At 46.1% G+C, this 25,969-nt stretch overlaps 1 protein-coding gene across 1 annotated transcript in view; it reads right to left on the bottom strand.

Moving 5' to 3' along the window:
• Nucleotides 1-409: 409 nt before the first annotated feature.
• Nucleotides 410-25,969, bottom strand: part of PRMT2 (protein arginine methyltransferase 2) — a 38,213-nt gene continuing 12,653 nt past the window's right edge. Inside the window, exons 5-11 of the mRNA XM_045776950.2 lie at nt 22,166-22,327; nt 21,027-21,191; nt 7,160-7,335; nt 4,405-4,534; nt 3,431-3,567; nt 1,664-1,835; nt 410-996 (exon numbers count right to left, since the gene is read on the bottom strand). Of these exons, the coding sequence (XP_045632906.2) occupies nt 964-996; nt 1,664-1,835; nt 3,431-3,567; nt 4,405-4,534; nt 7,160-7,335; nt 21,027-21,191; nt 22,166-22,327 (975 nt within the window). The 3' untranslated portion in view covers nt 410-963. The remainder of the gene's footprint in view (nt 997-1,663; nt 1,836-3,430; nt 3,568-4,404; nt 4,535-7,159; nt 7,336-21,026; nt 21,192-22,165; nt 22,328-25,969) is intronic.

Raw genomic sequence — 25,969 nt, 5'->3', positions numbered from 1 at the left:
AGAAAATAGACAATTTATAACTCCACTCCATGTTTCAAACCAGGCAAAAGCAATCTATAGTGTCATAAGCTGGGCATTCCCCGCCCCTGGGAAGTACTGAGTGGACGGGGCACTTGGGGGCCCCCAGGAGGTTGAAGTGTCTCGGCCTGAGTGCTTGTTACACAGATGTCCACTCTGAAATTTCACCCATCTATACACTCATAACTTATGTGGTTTGGGCTATATATTTTATATTTCAATAAAAAGTTAACCAAAAATCAAAACAACACACACAAAAAGCTGTAGACCTGTCCCTCCAGGCATGGAAGTTTCTTCCTATTAGAAGAGAATGGTTACAAAGCAATGTGCAGAGTGTGACCCCTGCTTATAAACAGAGCGTGTGTGCAGAGAAATGCGATGCACGCCAACATTCATTTATTTAAAAATATTTATTGGACATGTGCTATGTGCCAACACATAATTTATCTGGAAGACATCTCTACAACTGTACTATCCATGCAGAGTCCCGTCACATGCATTGCCAGCTCCAGGTCCCGCACGGCTTCCGCACGGCGAGGGAGGAACCAGGACAGCAAGGACACCATGACACATGACGCGTGAACAGTCACTTTCACAGGAGTACAAGGTTGATGCGTGTGTGTCCTACGAGTTTAGAACTAGACCTAGCTAGGGACACTGTGCCACCAACTGACCACAGGCTAGCACTGTGGACACCACTGGTGGACACCTGGAAACACAGCCTACTTCTAGAGGATGGACACAGGCAGTGACGGTGGTGAGGGAGTTCCCGCCGAGCCCAGCGCAGTCATCCGAGGACGACCCAGACCACGGCCCCGAGCCCACGGACACAGGTGATCCCGCCCGCCGGGCAGAGAGAACGTGGGCTCCCATCCCAGTGCGCCTTCATTCACTCGGGTTCATTCCTGCAGTATCTGCACACTGCTTCCCACAGAGCTTCAAGTGTCATCTCCAGATGGGAAAGACTTTTTCTCCACCCTGAAAAGACAGACAAAATGAAGCGATCAAATCAGAAATCACTTCAGTATGATTAACACGCAGTATTTCCTAATAATTTAATATCGCACAAAAGAACATTTAGGGGCAAAAATGTTTTAAATGACAAACATTAAAACTTTCAACATAAAATCAGCATAAAACAAAGTATAAAAGAGGTATTAAAACATAAAGAGAAGCTATCTGATTTTCTTTTCTGTCCTACACTAACCCTGAGAATCCCTCACCCAGCAGCCTCTGTGGGACACAATACCGCAGGCCCCACCTGGCCAGAGTTCACCACGGGTGGGACGGCTCCTCGGCCCTCGGCCCTCACACCGCTGCCACGGTCCGGAGGTGACTCACAGCACATGCCTACATCATGCACCACGTGCAGTGGGTCGGCCCCCAGGCCCGGCTCCCCACCGGGGCCTCCCGCACACAGAAAGGGTGGACCGTGGCTGGGCTGGGCCTCTGCCCTCACACACTCACCTTCTTGCCCCCCCCCCCCCCGTTTCCTGTTCTGCAAGATACAGCATCCACTTCCCATCAGGAGGGTCAGAAAAATAACGCAGCAGACGAGGCCGTGTGGTCTGGCCACTGTGATCACCCCAGACCTGTCTCCCAGGACCAGCGCCCCAGCACCTGACTTCACAGCTAAGTAGCTTACTTTCTGCGACGTGGGGTCTTGTGTGGAAGTGACAGACCAGCTCAGCGCCACGGACATGTGCCTCCTCCACACGGGGTTTCTCTGCAACACGACCGAGCCTGTGACCACATCTCCCGTGAGGACGGAGACAGGCTCGTCCATCATGAACAACACCTGCTTCCAGTGGGTGGTGCTGCAAGACAAGGAGCACGGGGTCACCTCTCTGGAGCCGGACCCTTCAGGCTTACCTGCAGGACAGACACACCCCAGCCCTACGACCCGGACGGCCTCTGTGGGTTCCAGGGACTGAGTTACAACCCAGGGCGGACACGGCTCCTGCATGCTACCCAGATTCCGGGAGGGCGAGGGCAGCTGGCGCTGGTGGCTCAGAGGACACGTGGCCGGGCACAGGGTCCCTTGCACCCTGGCACAGCGGGCATCTACCCAAAGTCCCCTGCTCGGTCTCTAAGCTGCCAATGCCTACGTTCTAGTTTCCACAGCCCAAAAGAGTCACTATTCCCGTGAGGGTCAGCTGGCAGATGAGCACAACACTTGTAACATTCGGGAGAAATGGTCACACTTTAGCCTCCACCAGCTCTGACAGCATGGCACGACCACCCCCGCCTCCTCTGCCCGACACCTGGCACGCACCTCACAGTCACAGTCACCAGCTCACATCCCTCCTGCCTCAACCACTGTGAGTCTCTCTCGGCCTTCACAGAGTGCATGTCCCGCATCTGCACCCTGCCTGCCCCACAACACCTGTGTGGGGACGCACTGGCAGACCACCCAGGCACAGGACTGTCCACTGCGTTTCCAGTGCTCCTACCCCCATCTGGTGACAGCTCGCATCTGTGCTGGAGGGATCTGGAAGGAAGGCTGGCCGGAGCCCCAGCCCTGCCACCTCCACAGGAGGCTCCGGGCACCCAGCCCCTCAGCTCTGCTCCCACTTTACAGAAGGACATCTGGGTCCTTCCGGGCCTACCGCCACAGCCAGCATCTAACCCAGACGTTGCTGCAACCCTCCCCGGTCCAGGGTAGTTACTGAGCAGGACACCAAGTCCCCGGAGGAAGGCAGCGTTTCCACAGGGCTGCTGTGTCCAGCACCGAAGCAGACCACGTCAGCTTCCCAGCATGCCCAAGCAAGTGTGCAGCATCAAAATGTTACCGCAGAAAAATGCATCTCAAGGGTGCCTGGGTGGCTCAGTCAGTGAAGCCTCTGCCTTTGGCTCAAGTCAGTGACCCTGGGGTCCTGGGATCGAGCCCCGCATCGGGCTCCCTGCTCAGTGGGGAGTCTGCATCTCCCTCTCCCTCTGCCCACCGCTCCCCCTGCTCATGCTCTGTTGCTTGCTCTCTGTCAAATAAATAAATAAAATCTTTTTTTTTTTTTACTTTGTCTCAACAAGCACTGACCTTGCCCCAGAACATCCGAGTTAAAAGCCCCTAGAGTTCTGTGGACTGTGTTTGTAGGAGACCATGGGAAGCTAAAGGAGCATCCAGGGCACCTGGGGAAGCCCGAGTCTGCTCCTCCGGTTCACACAGGGGTCAGAGGGCAGCCCAGGGAAGCCCAGTGCAGGGGCGAGTGGGGCATGGCCCTAGACTTGCCTTCCCCCTGCCCACACACCCTGTTCCACGCCCAGGGCAGCCTGGTCTGCAGAGTCTAGGTCATGACCCAGGATTGCTAGATCTCTGCGGCACTGCTGTCATGCTGACGACGCAAAGGCAGGCCACCGGCGTCAGCTCCTCCTGGGGCTGCTGCACGGAGCCCCGCGGGAGGCACACACTCACGGGTGCAACGGGCCTGTGCTCAGCACCAGCTGGGGCTCGTCCTCCTCCAGGCTCTGAAAGCGGACGCTGAACCAGGCTGTAAATCCATGCAGAGTGCCGGCTTTCCTGATCTCAAAGTGCAGCTCGCCTTTCATTGTCTGTTCAAGCCAACGAGAAGAGAGGGACAGGGTTTCCGTAAGCACGAGACAACAGGCTGCAAGGACCTCCCGGCGCCCCACCTCCCAGATCCCACCACCCTGCACTGCATTCAGCAGCGCTACCATCTAGTTCAGTAAATACGAATGTAACTTGCTAGTTCACTTGAACACGTCAAACACCGTATAGAATTTCCTTCTCTGGAAGTATGAAAACTGGCACCATACATTCAAATGCTGCAGATAACCAGAAAAGGTTTCAAGCAATTTGGGCCTCGTTTGCCCAAATTTGAGTGGAATACTGTTTCTTCTCAATGCTTTGCATAAATAAAGTTTCCAGCTGGGTCTTTATTCTGCAAAACTAAGTACAGAGTCCAGCGTTCAGTTCCCACGTTGTTCTGCCCATCTGAGCCCCGGGAGGGGCTTCCAATGACCCCCACGCTCTCCCCCTCCTGAGCCTCCCCCGCACACCCTTAAAATGAGATCCTCCCGAATCCACAGGCGCCACCTCGTGGCAACAGGGCGTAAGTAAACGTAAGAATTAAGAAATTTGTCATCAACAGTAGCAAAAAAATACTTAATTCAAAGTCCCTGAAGAAACTGGATATAATTTATTAGAATCTGAAGATGCTGAAGATATTAAACATAATCTAAGAAGCACTGAGGATGTTATAGAGGTCAACGATAAAGAAAGTAATGTAAGAATATAAAATACAAAATCAGCATAAAAAGGCAAGACTCTGGGAAAATCAAAGGCAAGGTTCGTAACGTTCGCACAGAAGTCTCGGTGTGCGCGCGCTGCTGACTTAATGTGAGAGGGAAGCACCCATCTTCTCTCACCTCTAGGTCAGCAATCTGCACGGTTCTCATGTCCAGCTGTAGTATCGTGCACGGTTCAGAGAGACAGTCTTCTGGTTTCAAAATGTGGTTATACTTGGGCTTCGAAAAAAACTCCTTAATTGCTAAAGATCTAGGGAAAAAGTCAAAGGAACTGCTCAGAGGCGTGCATGAACATCTCGGGCCACACACACACACACACACACACACACACACACACACACGACCACAGCGCTCGCTTTCTCCCGCCAGCATCAGCAGGAATTCCACGGCCTGCAGCACCAGGGCACCAAGGCAGGGCTGGAGGTCCCTACAGGCGGCCTGGCGAGTGTGAGGGTGGAGCGAGCGCCTCCCGCCTCTTCATGGGGCCTGAACACTCGGAAACCAATCTTTCCCACACAGGCAGTGCCCAGACCCATTCCGCGGCCCTCCTCCTGACGTGTGGCCAGAAGGTGCGTGGAGCCCAGTGCTGCTCGCTCGCCTGACTTCACCTCATCACGTGGACACGTCATCATCTCACAGCATAAGAAGGGTGAGTACAGAAGAGGAAGATTGGCACAGGAAATTAAAGATTCTCCTGTTCTAGATGATTCTGTAAGAAATGTGGTGAACCAACAGGCCTGCAGACGCCCACCGGCGCCCAACTCTCAGGAGTCCCTGCCCTGCGTCAGTCCAGCCCAGACACAGGCGCTGAGCCCCTGTGTGGTCATCTTCTTGTCACCATGTCTAACCTCCGCCCGTTCCACTGCTGAACGCTGTGCTTGCCCAAAGTCACCTACCATTTACCGCAGAAATGCTTCAAAAATTAAGCAGAGAAGTAACTTCTGAAAGAGCAATTATAAGTCAACATTTTAAATAAAGATGCCTCAATATGGGCATATTTTTAATATTTTTCTGATAAAAATAATGACGCACGTATAAGGAACTGGGAAGATATAAAGGTACAGAGAAAAAACGTGAATCTCCCGTGCTCTTGCCTCAGCACTGATACAATCATCTTCTCCCCCGGAGATACATTTATGTATTTTCTATGCAAAGTGAAGCCATTCTGTAACGTGCTCTGTGTCCTACCGGTTTCACCGTCTCTTCATCCACAGGATGGATACACAGCAACCCAGCCACGTTCCTGTGGAACGTTCCCCGCGTTGTGCATGCGGGGCTGACGGGGATGGGGGTGGATGCTGGACGCCAGCCGGCAGGCCCCCTGCACCCACAGCTCTGGGTGCAGGGGCTCGTCTCCCCCATCCCCCTGCAGCTCACCGACTGCTGCTCTAAGTTAGCCCTGCTCACCTAGTGGCATGGATGGCATCCGCTTTAATTTGCATTTCGATTACTAACGATGTTGCAATTTCTTTCAAATATTTATTGATTTTATTTAGGGTTTGTGACTTGCCGATTCCTGCGACTTGGCCATAATTTCACGGGACGTTCGTCTTTTTCTGACTCTAGGATCTGTCAGCTAGCAACTTTCTCTAAGTAGTCGCTGCTTTTTAAACTGTATTTATGCTGCTGGTGCACAGACGCTGTCGATTTTTAGACTGAGTCCAGGGCTGCCATCTTTCTCTCTGCTGACCTCCTCTCCGTATCAAGCCTGAAGCGGAGGCCCCAAGATTGCTGTGGTTGATGCAGATGTTTCAACACAAAACTCTTAAATCCACGTGAAATTAAATTTCCGCATACAGTAGGAGAGAAGGCAAGAGTTTCAAGGGCCCGTCAACGGCCCAGAACACTTTGCCACCTGTGCCCCTCACGCCCCCACCTCTCCCACGCGTTTGGTGTGTGCCCACCTGTGCTGCTCTGTCCTTTCTTGTCTCAGGACCACTCTGCCTGCACCACTGTGCCCCCAGCTCCGACGTTACACCTGGGCACATGAGAACCTCCTCGCTGCTCTACTTCAAACCCTCCCAGCCCTTCCTGCTCGTTTTCCCCTATGTGAACGACAGAACGGCTCTGCCAGGGACCTCTCCTCTCCATTCCCTTTGGGTTAGGGTTGAGAGGGCAGTGATTCAACATGTTAACTGGGGAGGATTCCTTACCTTTGCGCTATTTCTTTTTTTTAATTGTTTAATAAAATCCAAAAAGGCCCAGAGCCCCCCATCGTGCTGCCAGTTTCCCACCTTCTGCATCCAGCAGGCGTCCAGGCTCGCCTGGCCTCACTGCATGCGTGAGGCTTCCTGCATGTCCTGACCAGTGGGCCCTCCCCTACTTCCCAGGGGGCTGACACTGGGCCTCAAACAACCACGGCACGCTAGCTTCTGTCACCATCGTCTCAGAAGAGGCAACGCTGGAAATGTGACGGCCTTATCAGCCAATCATTCTGAGTCAACCTGAAGTCCAGCTGTGCGTGCGCGTCCGTGTGTTAAAGTGAGGAAAGCAACTACTCTGGAGCATGGCTTCCTCTGCAACCGCCAGGACCGATTCACAAATACACTTTCTGGTCCTTTAAAAACGAAGAGCTCTTAGTAGGAACATATATTTGTGTGTCAACAGACCACATATTTATAAAGGCCTTGTTTTTAACCATGACCACATTTTTCCCATTATATTTGAGAACTTGGATTGCAAAAGACTTGTCAATCCCCATCACATCTGTTACCAGTTTAAAGCATCAGAGTCAAGCTGCGAAGTTTAGGCCGGTGAGTGAACTCAGACCAGCGTCACGGCAGGCTCTACGACAGAGCTGTCATTCTGTGTCTAGAAAGCCGGGGCGCACAGCCCGGCGGCCAGGAACGCGCCGGCCCCGCCCCGCCGCACTCACTTGAGGGCGCTGAGGTTGAACTCGTAGGCGTTGTCCCAGAAGAGCACCTTGCTGCGGTAGTCTCTGTCAGCACTGCAGGGCACGAGGTGCAAAGCCGCCGTGGTCGGCCAGATGACCCCGTCCTCCTTCAGCCACACGTCCCGGGCGTACAGGATCGACTCAATCATGAACTCAAACTGCGCAGGAGGGAGACACACAGGGGACGTGGTGACTGAGACCGTGTCTGTGAGTCTGGGGGGACTTACCTTGTACCCACACGGGTGGTGTCGCTGATTCCGACCACAGCCTGGGAGGACTCACACCAGTTCCCATCAGACGGAGTTCACAACGGGGCCCAGCCCACAGTCAAGAGATCTTCCCTCTCGCCATCTCCCTCAGCCCCAGGTCAGCTGCTACTTCCCCTTTTGAAGAGCCCCGAAGGGCTGCAGAGTTTTCACTGTCAAACTATAAATTTGGCCTGGGGTATTCTCAGAATTTTCATAACCCTGTCATGGAAGTTGACTGAAATCACTTCTTAAAAACATGAAACATTAAAGCAGGTGTGCCATGGAGGTTCATAGGTACCTAACTCCTAAGAGCAGCCTAACGCCACCTCACACCTCTCAGAACACATGGACAGGTGGCACGTGATGCCTGAGACGGGGAACGGGGGGTGTTAGCAGCCCCAAGAAGTCAGCCCTTGTGTCTGAACAAGAGAGTGCAGGGAGTGTGCAGGCAAGGCCAGAGGCACTTCATCCTGCAACTGAGGGCAACCCCAGAGGGTTTTCTCCTGAGTAACTTCAGGCAGTTTTTACTGTAGAAGTGCTACAGGCTCAGTGTGGAAGGAAACTCAGAAAAGCACAAACAAACATAGAAGTCATGAGTAAACCCAGCACCCAAAAGGAAACACTGGTTGCTTGGCAGTTTATCCTCAAGGACTTTTCTTGACACACACATGCACACATGTGAAAATCATACACAGGTAATTTTTAATTTTATGTTGTTAAATTATCAACAGTAAATCAGTTAGTCTACAAATTTTAACACTCGTACGGATCTGTGCAACCACAACCAGGATACAGAACAGCTCCGTTACCCCAAACGGTCCTCGTGATATCCTTTATGGTCCCCTCCTCCCACCACCTCCAACCTCTGGAAATCACCAAGTGGCCTCCCTGTGGCTTTGTCTTTTGGAGAATGTCCTACAAGTGGAATCACAGAGTACACATTTTTAAGACTGGCTTCTTCCACTCATGATACCAACTTTTTCATATGCTAACAGGTCCTGTCCTACTCTTTCTATCCTGTTCTGTTTGTCCTTCCTTGTTACAATGTCACGCTGTTCTAACGATACCACGTAACCGCAGCGATGCTGGTGTGGTGTGTCTGGGCTCTGCCCGTGATGTCCGTGCGTCAGTAGTTCACTCTTTCTTGCCCAGCGCTATTCCATGGTGTGGGCGTGCCACAGGTGCGCATCCGATCACCTGCTGAAGGACACCTGGGTCGTTTCCAGCTCTTGGGCAATTATAACTGAGCCAGTATAAACATTCACGCACAGGCTTCTGCGAGAACACAGCCTGTGTCTCTCCGCGTCCATACTCGGAAGTGCAATTACTGGGTCGTGCAGTAAGTGTACCTATAACCTTATCCGGAACTGGCCAAGGGTTTTCCAGAGTGGCTGGGTAGTTACCAGGAGTTTTAGCTGCCCACAGCACTGGGTACTACTAAAATTTTAGCCATTTCAGTAAGTGGGTAGTGATACCTCATGACAGTTTTAGTTTGTATGTCCCTGATGACTAAGAATGTTTAATGTCTTTTCACATGCTTATTTCTAATCCATCTACAGAGTCTGGTAAAGTCTCTGTTCAAGTCTTTTGCCCATTTTTCATTTAGGTTGTTTACCTTCTTCCTGCTGAATTTTGAGAGTTCTTTGTATATTCAGGGTACACATGAGACATGTGATTTGCAAATATTTTCTCCCAATCTTTCCATGTCTTTTCATTTTCTTTTACAGAGCAGACATTTTTAATTTTGATGAAGTCTGGCATATCAACTTTTTCTTTAATGGATCATGCTTTAAGAATCAACTAAAAACTCTATGCCTAACCCATGAAGATTTTCTCCCAAGATTTCTTCTGAAAGTTTTATAATTTTATAGTCCTATGCTATTAGATGTAGAATCAATTCTGAATTAACATTTTGGTAAAAGGTATGAAGCTTAAAAAAGAAGTTTTTCTTTCTTTCTTTTTTTTTTGCATATGGATATCCAATTAACTGTGCTAATATCTTCTAATGAAAAGACTATTACACTGATTTTGCTCCCCTGTTAAAAATCAATTGACAATATTTTTAGGAATCTACTTCTCTAGTTTATTCCATTGACTTATGTGTCTATTCTGTCACCAATACCATACTGTCTTGACTGCTACAGCTTTATGCTAAGTTTTAAAGTCAGGCCTGTAATTCTTCCAATTTTATTCTTCTCTTAAAAATTGTATCAGCTGGGGCGCCTGGGTGGCTCAGTCGGTAAGTGTCTGCCTTCATCATGGGTCATGATCCCAGGGTCCTGGAATCGAGCCCCCATCGGGGTCCTTACTCAGTGGGGAGTCTGTTGTCCTTCTCACTCTGCCCCTCCCCCCGCTTGTGCTCACTCACTGTCTCTCAAATAAATCTTTTAAAAAAATTGTATCAACTATTCTAGTTTCTTTACTTTCCACATAAATTTTACAATGAGCTTGTCTATATTGACAAAAAAGTCCTGCTCAGACTGTCTGGAACTGTTGTAGCTACAGATCGGTCTGGGAAGAGACACCTTTACTAGCCTGCCTTCCACCCCTTGAACACCATTCCTCTCCACTTATTTGGACGTTTTCTGTGACTTCTTTCAACAGCAACTTACAGTTTTTGGCCTACAAAACTTGTACATGTCTTGTAACCTTTCTAAGTATTCCATGTTTGGGGGGTTACTGCAAAAGCTACGACACACTGTTCGTATATAAAAATATGACTGCCCCAAAACATAAAAAAATAAATTAAAACAATATGACTGCCTTTTGATTGCATTCTGTGACCTTCTTAAATGTGCCTTTCAGTTCAAGGAACTTTCTTGGAGATTCCTTGGATATTTCTACAAAGATAATCATGTGGTCTGAGAACAGGGACGGTTTATTTCCGTGTTCTCAACCTTTTCTTTCTTTGGTTCTTGCACTGGTTGGGATTTCCAGTACAATGCCGAGCAGGAATTTCGGAGCAGTCATCCCACCTCCTCCTCCTCTTCTTTCACCGTTAAGCGGCTATATGTGTCTTATAGATGCCCTTTATCAGGTTGAGCAAATTCCTTTATTTTGTTTGGTTTTTTTTCATCTTTTTTTTTTGTTTTTTGGTTTTTTTTTTAATTTTTTATTATGTTATGTTAGTCACCACACAGTAAATTCCTTTCTATTAGAAGTTTGAGAATTACAAACTGAAGCTGAATTTTCCAGCCCAGCATACCAGAAGCACAGAGGTTGCCATTCTGCCCTAACAAGTAAAAAGCAAATGAAAAATCAACAACTCTTCCTAGAGATGTAAGAGCTATTCGGTCACAGAGCAATCTGCTCCCTCCAACATTCGAGAACCCAGCAGGCTTACACAGAGTCACCAGTTACTGCAGCAGAACCCTCCCCTGGAACGATGTGAAGCCTGACCGATGAGCTGCTGGAGGCTCAGCAGGGACAACTCTGAGTGTTACAAACGCCAGGCGGGCTCAGTCACACGGGGACCCCACATGTCTGTGAGTGTTCCCTCCTGGACCGTCACCAGCTTCCCACAGCAAATGCCAGAGAAAAATCCCCTCGTGCTTCTCACAGGGCAGAGGGAAAGAAACCATTCTGAAATCTGCCAGAGCATTCTGTTCTTCTGAACAGGGTCTGGCGTCTGGAGAAACTAGTTCCTCAGAACCTAACCCAAGTGAGCTGGGAAGAGCGAAACGCTCAACTCCAGACCCCTCTAGCCACCCGTCCCACCTAAAAGGGGGGAAAGAAACGGAGAAATACTTGTGAGGCTCCCAGTCTAGAGACACAGTTCACTGAAGGACTGAGACCTAATCATGGGACGCTAGGATGCTTCCGCATCCCCCACACCTCACCACCACATTACTAAAAGCCTATTCGCAGCAGTTCCTTTGCCCAGGACATCACACAAGGCTACCAGTAAAAAAATTATGAGGCGAATAACACAGTCTGAAGACACAAAACAAGCATCAGAACCAAACTCAGATATGGTAGAGATGCTGGAATTATCAGGCTGGGAATTGAACACCGCTACGATTAATACGCTAAGGGTTCTAGCAGGTAACACAGACAGCACGCCAGAACAGACGGGCAGCGCAAACAGAGAAATCGAAATCCTAAGACAGAAAGAAATGCTCAAGATAAAAAATACTGTAACGGAAATGAAGAATGTCTTCGATGGGCTTATTAGTAGACAGGGCATGTCTGAGGAAAGAATCTCTGAGCTTGAAGCTGGAAGCCAGTAACCTCCAAAACTGAAAAGCGAAGAAGACAAAGGCTGAAAAAACAGAACAAAATATACAAGGTCTGTAAGACAACTCCAAAAGGTGTAACATACACAAAATGAGAATACCAGAAGGAGAAAAAGAGAAAGGAACAGAAGAAATATTCGAAGTAATAATGACTGAGAACTTTACCAAATTAATGTCAGACACCAACCCACAGATCCAGGAAGCTCAGATTACACCAAGCAGGATAAATGCTTAAAAACAGTATACCTCGGGGTGCCTGGGTATCTCGGTCAGTTAAGCATACGACTCTGGATTTCGGCTCAGCTCATGATCTCAAGGTCGTTAGATCAAGCCCTGTGTTGGGCTCTGTGCTGGGCATGGAGCCTGCTTGGGATTCTCTCTCTCGCTCTCCCCCTCCTCCTTCCCACCTCAGTAAAAACTAACACACACACACACACACACACACACACACACACACACAGAGTATACCTGGGCATACCACTTTCAAACTACAGAAACTCAAAGATAAAGAAACAATCCTTAAGGAAGGCAGAGAAAAAACTCTCTCCCTACAGTTATAAAGACAAAATTACATCTGACTTCCCCTCAGAAACCATGGAAGCAAGAAAAGAGCAGAGTGAAAAATTACAAGTATTGAGAGAAAAAAAACCCTACCAATCTAGAATTCCTTTAAAAGGGAAAGAGAAGGGGAGCCTGGGTGGCTCAGTCAGTCAAGGACCTGACTTCAGCTCAGGTCACGATCCCATGGTTCTGAGATCGAGCCCCACATCGGGCTCCAGGCCCTTGTCAGGCTCCCGGGGAGTCTGCTTCTCCTTCTCCCTCTGCTCCTTCCCCCACTCGTGCTCTCTCTCGCTAATAAATATTTTTTTAAAAAGTGAAAAAGTAATAGACTTTCTCAGATAAAGAGAAATTGAGGGACTTTGTTGCCAGTAGACCTGCCTTGCAAGAAATGTTAAATAGAAGTTCTTTAGAGAGAAAGACATGACACAGATCAGAAACTTAGATCTATATAGAGAAAAGCACTGAAGAAGGAACAAGTGAAGTTAAAATTAAAACATATTTTTCTTATTCTTAATTGATCTAACAATTTGTTCAAAATAATAGCAACACAGTATTTGACCACGTATGCTCATGTGTGTGTATGTATGTAAGACGTATGCTTATATATAAGTGAAATGAACGACAAGGACCACACAAGGGACGGGAGGGAGGAATCAGGGTTATTTTGTCATGAGGCGCACCACCCACAAAGCGGTGTAGTGTTACGTGAAGGTGGACTTAGATCAGCTGTGACTGTGTACTGCAAACTACGTGGCAACCACTTAAAAGGTTAAAAAAATAAAAAAGTATAATTGATATGCTCAGAAAGGAGAGAGAATGGAGTTAGATAAAAAGTCCAGTCAAAACCTCAAAGGACAGAGCACCTAAATACTTAAAGCGAATGTGGAGTAAGAAGAGGGTACGTAGTAACCCACTTTTGACAATGGATAGGTCATCCAGACAAAAAATCATAAGGAAACACTGGATTTACACTGTGTGTTAGAGGCCAGATGGCCTAACAGACATATATACAACATTCCACCCAACAGCAACAGCATACACATTCCTCTGAAGCACACACGGAACATTCCTCAGGACAGATCGCACGTTAAGACAAAAAACAAGTCTTAACAAATATAAGAAGACTGAAATCAGGGCGCCTGGGTGGCTCAGTTGGTAAAGCGTCTGCCTTCGGCTCAGGTCATGATCCCGGGGTCTTGGGAGCGAGACCCGCATTGGGCTCCCTGCGCAGCGGGGAGTCTACGTCTACCTCTGCCTCTGCCCCTCCCCCCACTCATTCTCTCAATCTCTCTCTCGAATAAACAAATAAAATCTTAAAAAAAAAAGAAGACTGAAATCATATCAAGCATCTTTTCTGACTAAGTGGTATGAAACTAGAAATAAAAAACAAGAAGAAACCTGGAAAATTCACAAATACGTAGAGATTAGACGACATATTCCTGAACAATCATTGGGTAAAAGAAGAATTCAAAAGAGAAATCAAATAACATCTTGAGACAAATGAAGATGGAGATACAATATACTAAAACTTATGGCATGCAGCAAAAGCAGGTCTAACAGGGAAGTTTATAAAAATAAACGCCTACATTAAGGGAAAACAAGATCTCGGGGCACCTGGGAGGCTCGGTCGGTGAAGCGTCTGCCTTCGGCTCAGGTCATGATCCCAGGGTCCTGGGATTGAGTCCCACGTCGGGCTCCCTGCTCATTAGGAAGTCTGCTTCTCCCCCTGCCTCTGCTTCGCCCTCCCCGCCCCCAGCTCTCAACCACTGCTCATGCTCTCTCTCTCTCTAATAAATAAATAAAATATTTTAAAACAAGAGAGAGGGAAAAAAACAAAGATCTCAGACAATCTAACTCTGCACCTAAGGACGTACAACAAGAACAAACTAGCCCAAAGTTGGAAGGAAGGAAATAACAGGGACCAGAGTGGAAACACAAGAAACAGAGACTAAAAAGGCAGAGAAAAGACCAATGAAACTAAGAGCTAGCTTTTTTTTTTTAAGATAAACAAATCTTTAGCTAGACTTACCAAGTAAAAAAGGACTGAAATACATCAAATTATAAATGAAAGAAGAGACATTATAATTGGTATTACACCAATACAAAGGACTGTAACATCACATGCCAATAAATCAGACAACCTAGTAGATAAATTCCTAAAACACATAGAACCTCCCAAGACAGAATCATGAAGAGACACAAAATCTGAACAGAACAATTACCAGTAAGGAGACTGAATTAGTAATTGAAAAATTCCCAACAAATAAAAGTTCATCATCAGATGGCTTCACAGGTGAATTCCACCAAATATTTAAAGATCAATAACAAATCTTCTCAAACTCTTCTAAAATATCAAGGAGGATGGAACACTTTCACACTCATTTTACAAGACCAGCATTACCCTGACTCCAAAGCCAGACAAGACACTTTAAGATTATAGGCCAATATCCCTGATGAACATAGATGGAAAAATCCTCAAACAAAAATCAGCAAACTGAATTCAACAGTACATTAAAAGGATCATGGTCTTGATCAAGTGGGATTTACGCCTGGGATGCAAACACAGTTCAACATAGCACATCAACCAATGTGATATAGCACACCAACAAAATGAAGGGTAAAATCATGTAGTCGTCTCAGTGCTGAAAAAGCATCTGACAGAATTCAACTACAGTTCATGATAAACATTCAGAAAACTAAGTATTAGGAGAACATACCCCAACATAATAAAAGCCATATATGTCAAGCCTAGAGCTAACACCATACTCAACAGTGAAAAGCAGAAAGCTTTCCTGTAAGATCAGGTGAAAGACAAGGATACCCACTCTCACCACTTTTATTCAACACAGCACTGAAAAAGTCCTAGCCACAGCAATCAGGCAGGAAAAAGAAATTTAAAAAGCATCCAAATCAGAAGGGAAGAAGTAAAATTGTCTCTATTTGCAGATGACATATTATATATAGAAAATCCTAAAAACTCCACCAAAAAAATCTGTTAAAATAAACAAGTTCAGTAAAGTTGCAGAATATGACATTAACATACAAAAATCAGTTGTGTTTCTATACACTAACAATAAACTATCAGAAAGAGAAATTAAGAAAATAATGAAATACCTCAAAATAAATTTAACCAAGGAAGGTAAAAGACAACAAAGAAATTAAAGAAGACACAAACAAATAGAAACATCCCCTGCTCATGGATAGGAAGAATTAAAATTGTTTACATGTCCACACTACTCAAAAAGCAATGTACAGATTCAATTCAATCCCTATCAAAATTCCAATGGCATTTCTCACAGAAATAGAAAAAGCAATCCAAAGACCCCAAATAAACATACTGATCTTGAGAAAGAAGAACAAAGCTGGAGACACCACATTTCCTGGGTTCAAATTATATTCTAAAGCCATCATAATCAAAACGATATGGTACCGCCATAAAAACAGACACATAGGTCAATGGAACAGAACGGAGCCCAGAAATTACCCCATGCATACACGATCGTTAATTTTCAACAAAGAAGCCAAGAATATACAATGGGGAGAGGAGAACATCTTCAAAATGGTGTTGGGAAAACTGGATTGCTGCATGTCCAAGAGTGAAACTGGACCCCATCTCACAACACACACAAAAATCCACTCAAATGGATTAAAGACTTGAACATAAGACCTAAAACCATAAAATTCTTAGAAGAAAACACAGGGAATAAGCTCCATGACACTGATCTTGCCAATAATTTTTTGGGTTAGACACCAAAAGCAAAGGCAACAAAAGCAAAAATAAACAAGTGGGGCTACAACAAACTAAAAAGTTTCTGCATGGCAAAGGAGACCGCCAACAACAAAAAGATAAACTATGGAATGGGAGAAAATATTTGCAAACCACATATCCAACAAGGGGTGAAAACCCAAAATATACAAGGAACTCATACAACTCAATAGGAGAAAAATTGTTTTAAAGGGACAAAGGGGGGGCACCTGGGTGGCACAGCGGTTAAGTGTCTGCCTTCGGCTCAGGGCATGATCCCGGCGTTATGGGATCGAGCCCCACATCGGGCTCCTCCGCTGGGAGCCTGCTTCTTCCTCTCCCACTCCCCCTGCTTGTGTTCCCTCTCTCGCTGGCTGTCCCTATGTCTGTCGAATAAATAAATAAAATCTTTTAAAAACATAAATAAATAAAAGGACAAAGGGACATTTTTTCCAAAGAAGACATACAATGGGCAACAGACACATGAAAAGGTGGCTCAACCCCACTAATCGTCAGGGAATGCAAATCAAAACCACAGTGAACCATCACATCATACCTGTCATGTCTATTATCAAAAAGAGAAAAGGTGGACGACTGGGTGGTGCAGTCAGCTGAGCGTCTGACTCTCGGTTTCGGCTCGGGTTGTGATCTCAGGGTCGTGGGACCGAGCCCCACGTCGGGCTCCACGCTCAAGCAGGGAGTCTGCTTCTCTCCCTCTCCCCCTGCCCCTCCCCACTATGCTCTCTCTCTCTCTCACTCTCTCTAAAATAAATAAATCTTAAAAAAAAAAAAAAGACAAAGGTAACAAATGCTGGCAAGAATATGTAGAAAAGGAGACCCTTAAACATTGTTGGTGGGAACGTAACAGCCACTGTGGAAAACAGTATGGAGGTTCCTCAAGAAATACCATGTGATCCAGCAATCCCACTTCTGGGTTTATATCCAGAGGAAACAAAATACTTATCTCAAAGAGGAATCTGTACTCCCATGTTCACGATAACCAAGACATGAAAACAACCTGAGTGTCCACTGACAAACGAATGGATAAAGAAAACGTGAGACACGTACAGATACAGACCTACAGACAGATAGGTCTCTCTCTGTATCTATGATACACATGTGACACACAGCTGTAGACACAGAGAGACACCATGGAAGATTACTCAGCCGTGGGAAAGAAGGAGCTCCTGGCCTCTGCAGTGACATGGATGAAGCTAGAGGGCCTCACGCTAAAGAAATAAGCCACACAGACACTGCATCATATCACTTACACGCAAAATCCTAAAAAAAAATTTTAAGCTGAACTCATAGAAACGGAGTAAAAAAGTGGTTACCAGGAGGCTCAGGGATAAGGAAAATAGGGAGACGTTGGTAAAAGGGTACAAACTGTCAATTATAAAATGAGTGAGGTCTGAGTATCGATTATGTACCCTGCTGACCACAGCTGACAACATGGTCGTTGTGAGGTGATGGTGTGTTAACTCAACCAGGCAGGGGTGAGGGGGAAGCTGTCGATAACGTGTACAGACATCAAATCATCATACTGCATACTCTAACATCTTATGATTTTGTAATTATACCTCAACGCAAGTGAAGACGGGCAGCAGGTAAAGAGACTACAGATAAAGAAGTGAGCTTCAAGAGAGATTACAACTGAGAAATATTTTTAAAAGTGGTAAATGGTCTAAAAAGTGACAATAACATCAATTTATGAAAATATGAATCTTGTTTACATTATTAAACATGTTCATGTGAGGTTCTAAACCAATGTGCCTCTGAGCATTAAATTAATTTCACCCTTAATTTATGCTCATTAAATTCCCTAACTTTATTTGCTTAAAAAAAAAAAACAAAAAGAGAGCCTGCTTCTTCCTCTCCCACTCCCCCTGCTTGTGTTCCCTCTCTCCCTGGCTGTCTCTCTGTCAAATAAATAAATAAAATCTTTAAAAAAAAAAAAAAACATAAGAAAAAAAAAGAGTGTAAGAAAAAAGGAGAAACAAAGAACAGCAAATAGAACACAGTACCAAATATGGCAGATGTATTAATCTGATTATATTAGCAATCACGTTGAACGCCAATGGTCTAAACACACCAATTAAAAGACAGAGATTATCAGAGTGGATCAAAAACTAAGACCCAACTAGGTGCTGTCTACAAGAAATCCACTTTAAACATACTGACACAGGGGCGCCTGGCTGGTTCAGTCAGAAGAGCATGCAACTCTTGATCTCAGAGTCATGAGTTCGAGCCCCACAGGGGGTGTAGAGATTAAATAAATTATTTTAAAAAATGTTAAAATAAAATGAATAAATGACTATACTGACACATATAAATCAAAAGTAAATGGATGGAGAAAGATATATGACGCTAACAATAATCAAAAGAAAGGAGTAACTTGTGAATTTCAGACAGAGCGGACTTCAGAGGGAAGAAGTTACCAGAGTTAAAGAGGGGCATAACAGAACGATGAAGGGGTCAATTCTCCAAGAAGACATTACACACGTAACAAGAGAGCATCGCCGTGTGAGGCAAACCCTAAGAGCTACAAGGAGAAAGAGATGAATCAGGCACCCTGTCTCCGAAAAGGGCGGATCCAGCAGGCGGAAAGTCTGCAAGGACACGGGGGAGCTCAACGCCACCATCCGTCCTCTGGACATAATGCGCGTCTACAGACCACTTCACCCGACAGCAGAACACGCCCCCTTCTCAAGCTCACAGGGAGCTCTCACCGAGACAGACACATTCTGGGACGTGAAACACATCTTCACGAACTCAAAGAATAGAGATCATACAACGTCTGCTCTCAGACCACAACAGAATTGAACTCGAAATCGGTAACAGAAAGACAGCTGGAAAATCAAAAATACTTGAGAGATTAAAAACTTGCATGGTGCACTGGGTGTTATACGCAAGTAATGAATCATGGAACTTTACATCAAAAACCAGGGATGTACTGTATGGTGACTAACTATTATAATATAATAAAAAATTATTGTAAAAAAATAAATGAAATAAACAGATAAATCTTAAAAAAATTTCTGAAAACACAAAAACACATGGATCAAAGAAAAAAATCTCAACAGAAATTTTAAAAATATTTTGAATGTTGCCAAACTTTTTGTGCATTGATAGAGTCACGTGAGTTTTCTTTTGTAGACTGCTAATATTACACAGACTTATTTTTTTTTTAAGATTTCTTTATGTGACAGAGAGTGCAAGAGAGCACAAGCAGGGGGCGAGAGGGAGAGGGAGAAGCAGACTCCCCGCTGAGCAGGGAGCCCGATGCGGGACTCGATCCCAGGACCCTGGGATCATGACCTGAGCCGAAGGCAGACGCGTCACCCGCTGAGTCACCCAGGCGCCCGTTTGTACATTTCACCAGTGAAGTAATTTAGGCTTACAGATTTCTCTTCAGAAGGTTTTCAACTATAAGTTCAATATCTTCGTTAGTTACTTCGTTATTCAGGTTATCTACTTCACTGTGGGTTAGTTGGGAAGTTTGCAGTTTTCTCATCTAAATTTCTGAAGCTACGTAGAGAGAGAGAGCCAGAAGGAGGGATAACAATGAGCTCAAGACCAGGTCAATGTACGTCCAATTCTGGTCTTCCGTCCCAGCCCACCTGCTACCGTACGCTTCTCAGTCCTCACACAGCGTCTCCCTGCACCCGGTCTTGGACCTACAGCTGCACCAACTGGGAGAGACAGGCTGGAGTGTGCTCACTGCATCGAACCTGAACTGAAGCGAGGTCACTGCTATGTACGATTTTTTAATTTAATTTATTTGAGAGAGAGAGAGCATGAGTGCGCAGTGAGGAGGGGCAGAGGCAGAGAGAGTCATAAGCAGACTCCGAGCTTAGCACGGAGCCCCATGCAGAGCTCAGTTTCACGACCCTGAGATCATCACCTGAGCCAAAACCAAGAGTCGGACACTTAACGACTGCACCACCCAGTGACCCCACTATGTAGGATTCTTAAAAACAAAACTGAACTCGTATTGTACATGCTTTGTTGTGCTCTTTTTAAAAATACCACCAACCTATGGTTTTCCTCTAGGATTACTACAAGTTTAAGGCGTACAGCTTGGTGATTTGGTTTATGTATTTTGTGAAATGATTAACACAACAGGGTTGGTTGGTATCTATCACCTCATACTGACACACTAAAAAGATAAAAAACACTTCACCTTGTGATAAAAACTCTTAGATCTACAGCTGGTCTTTGAACAAGCAGGGACCAGAGCACTGACGCTCCATGCAGTCAAACCCGCATATCACCTCTGACTCCCCGAAAACGTGATTACTAACAGGCTACTGTGACCTGAAGCCTTAATAAGACCATAAACAGTCAATCCACATGTGTTTTATGTTATCTGTATTGTGTACTGTGTTCTTACAATAATGAAAGCTAGAGAAAAGAAAACGTTGAAATCATAAAGAAAATACGCTTACCGTACTGTCCTACATTTATCAAAAAAATCCCATGTTTAAGTGGGCCCACATGGTTCAAACCCACGTTGCTCAAGGGTCGAGGGTACTCTCGTGACGACTGTCCCGTACATCACACAGCAGAGCTAGCTGTAGTCACCTGCTGCACGTGATGGCCCCAGGGCTCACCCATCTTGTACCTGGTAGTCTGACCTTTTGACCGTAGCCCTCCCGTTCTCTCTCCCCACACCCTCCCTCTCCCTGCTAACCACAAATTTGATCTCTTTTTCCAGGAGCTTGGCGGGTGAGTTTTATGTTGCTGTTTTTAGATTCCACATGTTAAGTGAGATCATACAATATGTCTCTCTCGGTCTGACTTCACTTAGCATAATGCCTTCAAGGTCCATCCATGCCGTCACAGGTGGCAGGACGTTACGGCCTCACGGCTGTCCTGCACTAAACAGAAGTCAGCGCCAGGAGAAGCACCAGGTGGTGTCACTTAGGACAACAGCCACAGCCCTCCCTGAGATGTTCTGCTCACAACAGCCCTCTGGATCCAGTCCACCCCACCCCCCCTGGAATCTGCACTTCCTTGGCACAATCCATGGCCATCCCGCGCGTCCTGGCGCCCCTTACCAGCAGGCAGGTCCCCATCCACTCGGACACCAGCACATCCACCTTCTCGGGCAGCACCACGTCCTCCACCTTCTGCTGGAACACAGTGATGATGTCGGCAAAGCCATTCTGCATGACCAGCTGCCCCGTGTGCTGGGCCATCTCACTGGCCTCCACCGCATACACCTGCACGTCACAGAAGGACCATCAGTGCGCGTCCCACCCACAAGCAGCCTGTCATCCGCTCTCCCTGGGCCTGTGGCTCCAGCCAAGTCAGAACTAGCCTCAGAGAAAAGGGCGACAGAAGGAAGGGAGAATGCTGGACAGCAGGGACGGCAGCTGGGCCACGCTGTGTGACCTCCAACAAACGGAGCCCTGACAGGGGAGCTACTTCCAATCTTCATTCCACCTTCTGCCTAAAACAGCCAGTGGGCTGCCGGTGGAAAGAAGCCTCTGCAGGCACACTGGGCACCCATCGCAGAGGCCCTCCTTGGTCAGACCCAGTGGCCCGGCTTCCATACACACAGCCACGTACCCCGTACTAGCCTGAGGACAATCAGACTTTAAGGATCCCAGTGGCTAAGACAATTTCCAGCCCAGGCTGTCAGAGGAAGGTCCTGAGTGCTATGTCTTGGCTCTGACAGTGTCTGAACTCCAGTGACCACTGTCCCGCAGTTTCCCTTGTGAACTGGGAGTTTCATCCACCTGTGTCAGGGGCCATCGTGAGGCTTCAACTCTGGAGGCCCCACACATGCTTTAAAGGTAAGAGGATGAAGGACCCCAACATGTGTCATGGACAGTAGTCTGTCCTGTCCCTGGTGGTCCCTGCTTGGTGCAGGGATAACACTTGGACAGTGATCCACACAAGTGGCCCAGCCCCAACACATGGACACACGTGTTTCTCTATTTAACTGAAATAAACATTTTACAAAAAATATCCCACCACATGCAACTCACTCAGATATTTTCTATTCTGTTTTATTCTACTCTGTGCTGTTTGTGACTCATTAAGCCGAGGTCACGACCCCTCACAGGCTCAGCCTGCAAGAACACATTGCCCGTTTCACCAACATGATGCCTTTGCATACAGACGACACTTCACCAGGACTCAGCTCGCAAGCTGCTAAAGGGACTCAGCTCGCAAGCTGTTTCTTACTCACGGCTTTGGGCTGTGCATAATGTGCACAAAAGAGGCTGATAATCCCAGTTCCACAGCCGACGTCCAGAATCACTTTATCTTTCAGGGATTCTTTATTCTGCAGGATAACATTGTGGTATTTAGTTGTTCGTGGCTGGTCTGCCAACATTTCCAAGTGAAGTTTCTAGAAGAAATACACATTAGGAATCATTGCTTGTAATTTGAGCTGTGCTGACCTCTGGTTTAAGAAGGAAGATCAGAGAGTGAGCTAATCCCCTTGGCCCCACCACACCACACCTAAAAATATGGGCAACAAAGAGAAAAAACACAAAAATCTTAAGACCTAAATATGCCAATAGATAAAAATACAACAGTGAAAGAATGAAATGGAAGTTTCTGGAATCCTTCCAGTTCAGTGTGATGCCGCCTACAGCTTCTCCCTGCACCTCCCCAAGAGCCAGGTGAGCAGAGATGCAGGGTGGACTACTCAGGAGGTGGTGCAGACGTTGCCCTCCTGACCACTGCTCCCACCTGAGACAGGAGGAACCACCAAATTCCCCCTCAGGTACAACCTGGCCAAGTATCCACCAGGAGAGAATGTGGACAAGCCACCAGGAGAGATGGTAGAGGAGGTACACAGGCCCTACATCACACTCTAGCTCTGGAGGGAGGTGACAAACCCGCTGACCCTCAGGGGGTGAGCTCAAGGCCCCCAGCCATGTCCAGAAGGAGGAAAATGTATGAAACCCAAGGTAACGTAACACCCCATGGGAATCAATCACGCCAATCCCCAGAGAAACAGAGAAAGGCTCCCCCAGACGGTTCATGAAGCCATGGGTGGAAGTCTGAGCCCAGGGAGGCTGCACCCACAGCTCCGTCCCCCACGCCCCACTCCTCAGGTCTCGAGCGGCAGAAAACCCAGTGTACACACAGCATGGCTGTGAGGCAGACACTGAGGCTACCCAGACCACGGGAAGTCTGCACCCAGACAGGAAGTCTGCACAGGGCCTTCAGGAGCCCCTCGAGCCTCGTCACAAAGACAGTGAGCGCTGAGAAACAAAGGGACAATCAGGACTCAGCCATCCCGCCTGGAGTAATCCACCTGAACAGAAAGTCAGAACTAGGGCGCTAAGGTACCATGCTGATGCCAGCGGAACAAAGTCGGGTGAATACACTTCAGATCAAAGACTATTCCCCGCAACAAAGAGGGTGAGGTCATAATGACACCAGAATCACTTCAGCTAAAGGACATCATTCTAAATATTTTTGAACCTAGTAACAAGGCTTCAAAATACACAAAGCAAAAACCAACAGAAATGCAACAAGAAATAGACAAACACATAATTATGTTCGGAGACTCCAACACCCTTCTCTCAGTAACTGATAGAGAAGTAGAAAAAAAATCAGTAAGGACACAGACTTGAACAATACTATCAACCAACTTAATCTGGTATTTATAGAACACTGCACCCCACCACTTATAATAATAATACACACCAAAAAATCTAGGAATAGATTTAACAAAAAAGATACAGCACCCTATATGATCAAAAACAAGGCTGAAGAAATGGGGACAGTCAGTGTGATATTACAATCATATCACTTCTCCCTAAATTAATGGAGACTTTCCATGCAATACCAATTAAAATGCCACCCAATTTGGCATGAGGAAGAGTAAATAACAAATAATAGTAAAATTAGCTTCAAAAAATTAAACAGACAAGCCTACCCATAAAAGTACTAAAAAGTAGAAGGACTACTAGAGGCCCAGCTCTCCCAGATGTTTAAAAGCTTCAATAACAAAAAGCATCTGGAACTACAGAAGAAAGGAACAGATCGATGAAACAGAACGAGATGACAGAAATAGACCCTAGAAATTTAACACATGCTAAATGTGCATTTCATGTAATCAGGAAGAGGGAGCTCATTCAATAACTGATCCTGGAACAGCTGGGTATTTGTGGGGAAAGTAAGTTGCAATTTTATCTTATTCTTTACAACTAGTAAACTCCAGATTGATTTAAATGTTTCATTGTTAAAAATGAGGTCGCAAAGTACTAAAAGACAGCGTGGATATTTATAATCTTGGAGTGAAGAAGGTCTTCAAAGTAGGACACAAAACACCGAAGTAACAAAGAAAAAAAGGACAAATTAGAACACAGAAAAGTAAAAAGTTCCATGGGAAAAAAGAGAGGCAAGTGGTTAGTGTAAAACGTTATCATAAGAGTACAGGCTAACCTGTACTCTTATTTAACGTTTTATTGACAGAAATAAAAAGAAAAATGAGCAAATTATGTGACAGTTTACCAAAAAAAGAAGAAACAGAAAAGGCCAACAAATACAGAAGGTGAACAACCTGACTTCAGAAAATGGGAATCAAAATCAAGAGACGCCACGTTTCACCTTTAAGATGAGAAAGCTCTTTTCGCTTTGGTAAAAAAACACATACACACACCCTACAAATTTACCCAACAGAAATTCTAGCAGCAGAAGTTCAGCAAGATTCCCGTAAGAGGAAACCCATTACAGCACACTTGTCATGGCGTAAAGCTGTTAGATAAGCAAACCACCCTAGGGTCCTTTCAAAATCAACAAAGTACTCTTTCTTAATGGTCTGAAAGCTCTAATCGTGTCCATACATCAGGGGGTTTTCATTCGTTACAACATTGTAAACTATGAAGTAGGACACACCTACCAAAAAAGTGCATTAAAAAGTGCCTTATGATTTGTCAATATAGTTATATAGCAAACACTCGTGCAACCAACACCAGAACCTTCCCACCACAGCCTTGCGGATAGGAAAGCGGGCAAAGAAAACCTCACTTGAAAGGGAGGGGGGACGCCCCGGGGGCGGGGGCAGGCTCAGCACCACCACTCCACCATGGCCAACTCCAAAGGAAGAAGCCTACTTTACTAACCCAGCAGGAGGAAGATTTTCTCCTGGCCTAGCAACAGCCCAGCCAATGAGAAGCCACCGCCACGGTCCACAGGGCTTTCATTCCACACAGCCCCGCCCACTCCTTCTTCTGTCAGGAGCCTCCTGGCCCTGGTTCCACACAGGGGCCTGTGGTCCCCATACGGTGCTTGTCCTCTATTGCAGCTCCTCTGCTACTCCTGGATAAACCCATTTTGCTCGTATGTTATTTTATTCTTAAGGTTGACACCATCACAGACCCCCTGGTAACAGGAACCTCATCCAACTCTTGGGAGAACCAGTGCCCTGATCACTTACCTTCATAAACAACATTTCAACACTGCTTTTTAACTTTTGCAACTGAATCAAAAGTTACTCTTTGATGTCTTGCTTCTTTCACTCAACATTATGTCTGCAGTGTTTATTCTTCACGCATCTGTTTTTATCTAGCTTTAAGATAGAAACAGGGGCTGTTGGGACCATAAGGTTATGGGTCTTTATCCAAATTGGAAAAAAAGCCCAAAAAACTAATAAGCTAGTTATTTAGAGGTATTACTGTTGACTTGTGTAATGTTTTTGTATTTTATTTTTTTAAATAAAATTTGTTACTATTTTTTAAATGCTGAGGAAAGTTCATAATCCCATTGCTCAGATAAACCACCATGGGCCAATCCAGCCCACCACCTGCTTTTGTAGGGCCTGAAAGCTAAGAATGGTTTTTACATTTTTTAACAGTTCTTAAAAATCAAAAGAACATGCCGTGCTCGTTTCTTGACGGTTTTATGGCCGCTCATACAACGGCAGAGCTGAGTAGACACACGGCCCGTTGAGCCAAAGACGTCTACAGACCCTGCTCTAACCCATGAAGAGAAGCAGCCCAGCTGAAGCTAACTTTAAACCACCACCTGGCCA

The sequence above is a fragment of the Ursus americanus genome, chromosome 4 (genome assembly GCF_024610735.1).
Source record: "Ursus americanus isolate L20-20 chromosome 4, mUrsAme1.1.p, whole genome shotgun sequence".
Classification (NCBI taxonomy): domain Eukaryota; kingdom Metazoa; phylum Chordata; class Mammalia; order Carnivora; family Ursidae; genus Ursus; species Ursus americanus.
Note: the sequence above shows the minus strand (reverse complement) of the source record. Positions and strands in the feature narration are given on the sequence as shown.